Here is an 8,335-nt window from a genome sequence, read left to right on the forward strand (position 1 = left end):
GAACTCATGAACTGCGAGATTATGACTTGAGCCGAAGTCAGATGCTTAATCGACTGAACCCCCAGGCGCCCCCACCTGGTGCTTTCATGAACTCTCCTTCTTAAAAGCAGTTTGTCAGCTACAGTTTTTAATGATAATAAAACAAAAATAACAAGGCTGCCTGTGGGCACTGTAACCACACATCAAGATGGGAAGTCCACCCGCACGTCTTTCTGGGTTGTATAAATATTGCTGAATGAGCAGCACTGGGTCCTGTCCTTGAACCTCATGAGCCTACCCTTGGGCTTGCTTCCATCTCCACCCGAAACACCCATATGGTCTGGCCAGGCGTCAGGCTTCAATGTGAAATGTTTTCCTTGAGACCCCTGCCTCCACTCGGCTGTGTCCAGGAGCCCCAGCAGAGCGGAGGACAGGCCAACCAGAGCCCCAGGCCAGTTCTGGGACCAGGATTCTGCCCGAAGCCCCAACCTCCCCCCCTGGTCTCCCGAGCGAGCACTTGGACTGATTACCTCCTCTATCTGGATCTCTCGCTCGTACACCAGCTTCCGGACCATGCTGGCCACAGACACCATCCACGTCAGCATCATGATCAGAGGGAAAAAGAAACCAACATTGTTCAAGAATCTGCAAGGGAATAATGCGGTCAGCGTCCTAGGCAAGAGGAGGGTCCTGCCCAGAGTCAGGCTCACGTGTGCACGCTCTTTTACATTGTCCTTGGAAGCTACAAGCCCTTTTAAGGAACAGTATCTCAAGGGACTATTTCAACAGGCTTGTGACTTAGGACCGCTGGCTGGTGTCCTGATTTAATACACATGCAACTTCCACAAGGGGTTGGTGGTCCCTGGAGAAGCCACCATCGCCCATCCCCAGTGAATCCTCTCTGATACCCTCCTGGGCAGAGAAGGTAGGAAGAAGGAAAGCGGCCATCAACTCACGACTACCATAGCTTTAAGTTTATTTATTTATTTTCAGAGAGAGAGAGAGAATGAATACAGAAGGGGCAGAGAGAGAGGGAGACAGAGAATCCTAAGCAGGCTCCACGCTGTCAGCACAGAGCCCCACACAGGGCTCGAACTCATGAGCCATAAGATAATGACCTGAGCTGAAATCAAGAGGCTTAACAGACTGAGCCCCCCAGGCTTCGCTTTCTAACACGCACTTGGCATGACCTCTGTCAAGAACACTCATGACAGCCAGGCCTCCAACCCGATGGGAATTTCTCCCGTTTTCCTTCTGACCTCTCAGCTGTGTCTGACAGCCAGTGACAGGGCCCTCCTCCCCTCCCTTTTTTCGCCTCCAGAACAACTTCCAGCTTTCTGTCAGTCTCCTCTCTCTCCTTCACCGTGACCTCTCCCTCAATGCGGGATTCTCCCTGCAGCCCTGCTCGCTGCCTCTTCCCCCCTTACCCTCTGCGCTCGAGGCCCACATATTATTATTTGACTCATCACCGAGGCCACCCAAAGGGGCAAGCCATTTTAGCAAGCATGTGGTCTGTGGATGAACCAGAGAGAAAGGTCCTGTCAAAGGATCCTGCATTCTACTGGGGGGTGGGGGCACTTAGCATATGCCAGCACAAGGTGACACACAGCATTGTGTCAAGTATTCAGAAGAAAAGCTGGCCAAGATGTCTGTGGTGAACAGACAGAGAGAGGAAATGGGGCCCACAGGAATCTGAAGGGACCTGGCTCCAGGGAGAGGAGCAGCAGGTGTGAGGACCAGAGTACAGGGGCCCGGGGGCAGGGCTCAGGGGTGTGGGTTAGGACACGGAGTGGCACGTTAGCTGGGGGCACATGATACAAGGATTCCGTATGTCCGGGTGAGGGCTGGTTTACTCAAAGAACAAGGGAATGCTACGACGGGGCTTTGGAAGGGGGAGAAGGACACAGAGAGGGGACATATCAGGTGTATGGCTTTTTAAAAAACCACTGACTGCAGTGTAGACAGAGGAAAGCAAGGCTGCCGGCCAAGATGCCGACTGGAGACACAACTTTCTGGCTGGGTCCCTGCTGCAAAGCCTCCCAGGGCCCCAACCTCACCCCGACCTCCCCTTCAGAGTGTTAACTCCAGCATGGACCCTCTGCCCTTCACTCTGGACGGTAAGCCCATCAGGGAGGGCCCCCCACTGTACTTCCTCTGCTTGGTCAAGCTGGCCACACGGTGCAAGCCAAACATTTGTTTATGAAACTGTGAATGAGTACATAAGGGGGAGGGAGTTAGGTTCTTTGCTTTTATTCATTTTTCTGCTTAAGACGACTACAATGAGCGATCCACTTGGTGAACCACATTTTAAAGCTAAATTATCAGTTAGGTGGTAGGCTATATGGCAATGGCATACTATCAACTCTTGTGCTCTTCGGTTTTGTGATTTGCTGGGGGTTTTGAGTCATTGTTCTTATAGAGTCTGGGGCAAGTGCAAGACTATGAGCAGAAAGTGCCATGTACTCTACATGCCTGCACGTCCCACGAATGACATCTCTTCCCCGGGAGGGACCCAATTTCCCACAAAAATATAGCTTGCATCACCTGGAAAATTAGAAACAATGAATACAGAACTCCTCTGGGGGGACAGAAGTGAGGGAGTGGAAAAAAGTCTGTTTTACTTAAAAGCACCAGAATCGAGGGCAATGAACTCTATTCTTCCAACAACTCAGTCTTACAAAAGAGCCAGTAAGCATCACGCACAAATGGTAAGTAAGTTTCCATCTGAGTTATTTCAGAAGTCACACTGAGTCAGGATTCTATGTGGGTCTGGGGCTAGGATGGGTGTGTCCTGTGGACCCCTGCATCTGTGTAAAGGAGAATGTCATGAGAGGCTGGAAACTGAGTAAACCCAACCTGGAGGTCTTGCAGCCCCCACCTCAGATCCCAGAGAATGCCCAGACGCTCTGCACATGCCTGCCCCAGGGAGGCCGTGGGAGGAATCCCATGGAAGGAGAAATTGCAATACATGGCTACGTACCTCCCCCTTTCCTAATCCGCTCCTGAATACCAGTCCCAAACCAACAAATGAAGGGAAAAACGTTCATTTCATTCTTGACAAATGCTTGAAAGTATTTGAAATAGCCGCTAAAAAGAAGCAAGGTCAAGAAAAAGTCACACAAAAAAGTAGGTGAGCAATGAATGAGGCAAAACCCCACCCTCTAGCTCTAGAAGGTCCCATCAAAACTGCATCTTCTTCTGCTTTTTTTTTTTTTTTTTTTTTTTTTTTTTTTTTTTTTTTTTGAGAAAGCCAGATAGAGCAGGAAGGGGAGAGAGAGAATCCCAAGCAGGCTCTGCACGCTCAGTGTGGAGACTGAAATGGAGCTCAAGCTCACAAACCATGAGATCATGACCTGAGCTGAAATCAAGAGTCGGATACTCAACCGACTGAGCCATCCAGGCACCCCAAAACTGAACTTCTTAAAGTCTAAGGGCATGATCTGAGGGCACAATGGAATGTGTTAAGTGGGTGCCGAGCTGCATGTTTAGGTAGGTGGTGTCTGAGGCCACTCTTGCACCCAGACCTATTTCCAGGGAAAGAGAAGACGCATATCTGCGGGAAGCGCTCAGTCCTTGTGGTCACAGAAAAGAGCACCTCGGAGCTGTCTAGCCATTAAGGTCACCCAGTTGTCACCATGGACAGGACCCTCTTGCAAACAAGTGGGCAGGAAGACCCGATTCGTCCAAAATGAGTGATACCAAGAGCCAATCCAGCACAGCTATATAAGGAATAAAGCCGGGTGAGTCTCACAGCCATTAACAAATGAAGACCTGCCCAAAACGATGGCGACATGAAGCAGATGAGAATCGTGAATGTATGTGCTGCGATCATTTTCAAAAGCTTCGGTGAGGCAATTCCTACGTAAAAAGTACCTTATTGAAGAACTGTTACAGTTCACTGATAAGATGGCAAGAGAGCCAGGAGATCTGAAATGTAAACTGGAAGAACATGGAAAGAAAGAAGAGAAACAACGGCCATCACACAAATGAGGACATATTTGAAGGAAGCACAGGTCAAACCGATAACTGTGAAATCTAGTAAGGGACATAGAAAATGGATATAAGACACATAACCAAAAGAAACAGAAGTAAGTTTTTACAAAAGGTATGTTTTTAGATTAGAGAAATCTTAGGGGCACCTGGGTAACTCAGTTGGTTAAGCATCCAGCTCTTGATTCCAGCTCAGGACATGATCTCACGGTTCATGGGTTTGAGCCCCATTACAGGATCCATGCTGACTATGCAGAGCCTGCTTGGGATTCTCCCTCTTCCCCTCTGCCCTTCCCCTGTTTGTGCTCTCCCTCTCTCTTGAAATATGTAAATAAACTTAAAAATAAATAAGTAAATTGGGAAATTTTATGACTAAGAAACGCAAGGTAAAGAAATGTATGCAGTTGGAGCCCCTGGAGAAGAAAAACCAAATACTGGAAGAGAAGACATTGGTAATGCTGGAACATACCAAAAGTTTCCATGCGAGAAAACTCAAATCTACACATTGAAAGTCTTATCTTGTGCCATGGAAGATTATTCTAGAATGGTCAACAGTGAAATGGATCCCAGGAAATTGATTGAATTTTCAAGTTACTAGCAATGTGGCAAAATTACCGGGTTCAAATAAAAGCAAGGAAATATCAAAGTGGCCTCAGATTGCCCCATAATCACATTCATGGCCAAAGATAATGGAGTTATTTCTACAAGATACTTGAGGAAATGGTGAGTCAAGGATTTCATATCCAACCAAGCTGCCTTTCAAATATGAATGCCTCAAAGCATTTTAAGTATGGAAGAAATCAGGTTATCTGAAGGAAATTACTAGCTCATCTGAAGGAAATTACTAGAAGACAAATGTTAGCCCGCCCAAGGATGACCAATAAATTTCAGTGTAAGGGTAATGCTAAGCAATGGATATATATTCCAATAAAAGTAAGACTAAAACAAAAGTGGAAATTCATATGACAAGACAGACTGGAAACGTCATGTTCCCTGAAATATAAAAATGATATGACAAACAAAATTGGCAGTTTAGGGGATATGAGCCAGAGAGAAAGAAAAAGTTGGTGAATGCCCAACTCAGGCTCTTTGTTCAGTGCTGACAAAGGTAAACTATAAGCTCAGGCATGCTTTCTGGTACGATGGAAGACATGGAGATAACATCAACTAAAACTGCATGATGGAGAGGAAAAGGTTAATGAGGAAGGAGAGAAATTACTTCATTTTTATTTTGCATAGGTAAAAGTAAAAGTAAAAGGTTAGTATTATTTTTTAATTTTTTTAATATTTATTTTTGAGAGAGAGAGAGCATGCACACAGAGGAAGGACAGAGAGAGGGAGACACAGAATCAGAAGCAGACTCCAGGCTCTGGGCTGTCAGTGCAGAGCCCAACTCAGGGCTTGAACTCGTGAACCTCAAGATCATGACCTAAGCCAAAGTCAGACACTCACCCGATGGAGCCACCCAGGTGCCCCACGGGCTGATATTATTTATAGACTGTTCTAACTATAAGGTAACCACCAGAACAATAATAAATCATTATTAAATATGAGTAAAGTTTAACATTTTTAAAGCAGAATTATTAAAAAATAAAATTAAAATATTTAGAAAAACAGGGCGCCTTGGTGTCTCCATTGATTAAATGTCTGCCTTCAGCTCAGGTCATGATCTCATGGTTCATGAGGTTAAGCCCCTCTTCAGGCTCTCTGCTGTCAGATGCAGAGCCCACTTCGGATCCTCTGTCTCCCTCTCTCTCTCTCTCTGCAATCTACTGCTTGTTCTCTTTCTCTCAAAAATAAACATATAAAAGTATATAAAAGCAAAATTATAGTATAGAAAAATACTTAACAAAGAACATATATACACAAAACTTCACTTCATGCTATTACACAGCTAACCTCACCTATGTAAGAAGGTATATGAGACATACAAGAGACACACCTGACACAAAAGGCTTTGGAAAAGTCTAAAATGAACGGAGGGGCAAAGGCACAGCAAAGAAGTGAAAATACAGAGGCGGAGGGGGGAAGACAGAGAGAAAGAGAGGAAGGGAGAAAAAAAGCAGGGGTCATTGGTTTAATTTCATACAAGGGAGACTTAACATGCACAAAACATTAAATAGACCCAGAACGTGATCATTCACAGCTGTGCACAGCATTCTAAAGGTCTACAGCCCTTCAACCATTCACGGGAGTAGATTATATATAAAGAAAAATGCTACTATTCCAAAAAGTGGAATTGATAAAGACATCTTTTTCTTTTTAAATTTTTTAAATGTTTTTTATTTCTGAGAGACAGAGACAAAACATGAGTGGGGGAGGGGCAGAGAGAGAGGGAGACACAGAATCTGAAGTAGGCTCCAGGCTCTGAGCTGTCAGCACAGAGCCTGACATGGGGCTCGAATTCACAAACCGCAAGATCATGACCTGAGCTGATGTCGCTTAACCAAGTGAGCCACCCAGGCTCCCCAACGACAATGTCTTCTGATGGCAATATAAAAATTAGGGCATATCAACCTAGTTGGCAGTTAGTGCATGATGCAGTTCTAAGTGTCAATCTGATTCTAAACATGCTATCACAGGTTAGCGTTCATTTATTTTTTTAAGTTTATTTATTTATTTTGAGAGAGAAGGAGAAAGTGCAAGCAAGCCAGGGAGGGGCAGAGAGCAAGGGTGAGAGAGAGGATCCTCCCAAGAAGGCTCCACCCCAACACTGCAGAGCACTAAGTGGGCTTGAGCCCATGAACCGTAAGATCAGGACCTGAGCCTAAACCAAGAGTCAGACAGACGCTTAACCAACTGAGACAGCCAGGCACCCCTATTTTTTTTCCTTCTTCTTACCCTAAGTACACTGAGTGACTATAAACTCCTGAGGGTTTCCACTTGAAAATTACAAGAAACTTGACCTAAACAGCTCTTCGGCAAAGAAGACCCTAGACATCCTTATTCCACATATGTAGAAAACAAGGAATTTTTAGCTGTATATCAGATTGAGGAGACATGCTTAAAATAGTGACTGAAAGAAAAGTAATCGTCTGAGATAACCACAAAGATAAAAGATAAAAGAACACTAAATATAATTAATTAGGGCCATCCAATGGCTTGGTCAGTTAAGCAACAGACGTTGACCCAGGTCATGAGTCCCAAATCGGGTTCCACACTCTCTCCCTCCCTCTCTCTCCCTTCCTCTCTCGCTGTCTCTTGTGGGATTCTCTCTCTCTCCCTCTCAAAACTAAATAATAATTTAAAAATGGTTGGGAGAACAAGCTGGGGGAAGAAACTCGCCTTGTTTCTAAATGAGGGCTTTGGCTGAGACCCCTCATGGCACAGCCAGCAACTCTGTCCCCAGACACGGAACAGACACGGGCCACCAGAACCCTCCCCCCAACCAGCGCACATCCAGAGTTCACCACCATGGAACCCGGGCTCCAATGAATACAGAAAAAAACAGAAGGCAGGTGTTCACAGACAACAGAGTGAAGTGACAGCTGAGTGACAAAGGTGCGGACACACGCTCCCATGTAAAATGCTCAAAAGCGGTGATTCATAGCTCCCGGGGGAGGGAAGGGCATGAGACCCCGCAGGGAATAACTGTGACCCGTCTGAGCCTCCGTTTCTTCAGCTATATTTATCTTATGAGGTTCCTTCAAAGGATGAATGAGATGTGTTTAAAAATGTGACACACTTTTAAGAGAAGCATTATTATGGCTCCTGGAGACGGGGGGGGGGGGGGGTTGGGCAGGAAGAATACAGTGAACATTGGATAAACCATTACCTGGGGTTTTAACAAAACAGCTCCACGACCAGAAGGGAGGGGAGCCCATCGGGGCTTTGAGGGGCACAAGAAAGGATACAACACTGTGTTTCTTCTGCTTCCCAGTCTGCATGGTGTCACCAGCCAATTCCACACAATGCGTCCCTCGAGGACACGGAGGGGGTCTAGGGCTCTGGGCCCCATGGGTAATCAAGAGGGTGGATTTCTCCCCAAATATAGGAGAGAGGGGCTAAATTGGTTCACGTGAAGTAAATCCCCAGGAAAAGAAACAAGAAAAATGTGTACGGTGAGGGGCCTCGGGTCAGTATGCCGGGACCAGGCTGACTGCTTTCGGAAGCAGGACTTGGACATTTGCAGCACGCGTCCCTGTCAGCCCATCACTGTGGACTTCGGCCAGGACACATCCAGGTGCAGACACAGGGACAGCAGGGACGCCAGGGACACAAGGGACGCCAGCTGTCACTCAGGCCGGGGACATGCTGGCCTGCTCCTGCTCCTCCAGGACACCCCCTCCCACCCCCAGCCCAGAAAACTGAAGGTGCTAAGGCCCTGGAGGAAAGAGCATGCGCCCTTCCAAGGAAACCTTTTCCT

At 46.5% G+C, this 8,335-nt stretch overlaps 1 protein-coding gene across 1 annotated transcript in view; it reads right to left on the reverse strand.

Annotated features, from left to right (window-relative positions):
- Positions 1–8,335, reverse strand: part of ABCA13 (ATP binding cassette subfamily A member 13) — a 317,064-nt gene that overhangs the window by 185,846 nt on the left and 122,883 nt on the right. Inside the window, exon 33 of the mRNA XM_029919211.1 lies at positions 510–624. Within this exon, the coding sequence (XP_029775071.1) occupies positions 510–624 (115 nt within the window). The remainder of the gene's footprint in view (positions 1–509; positions 625–8,335) is intronic.

This window comes from Suricata suricatta, chromosome 2, assembly GCF_006229205.1.
Source record: "Suricata suricatta isolate VVHF042 chromosome 2, meerkat_22Aug2017_6uvM2_HiC, whole genome shotgun sequence".
Taxonomy (NCBI): domain Eukaryota; kingdom Metazoa; phylum Chordata; class Mammalia; order Carnivora; family Herpestidae; genus Suricata; species Suricata suricatta.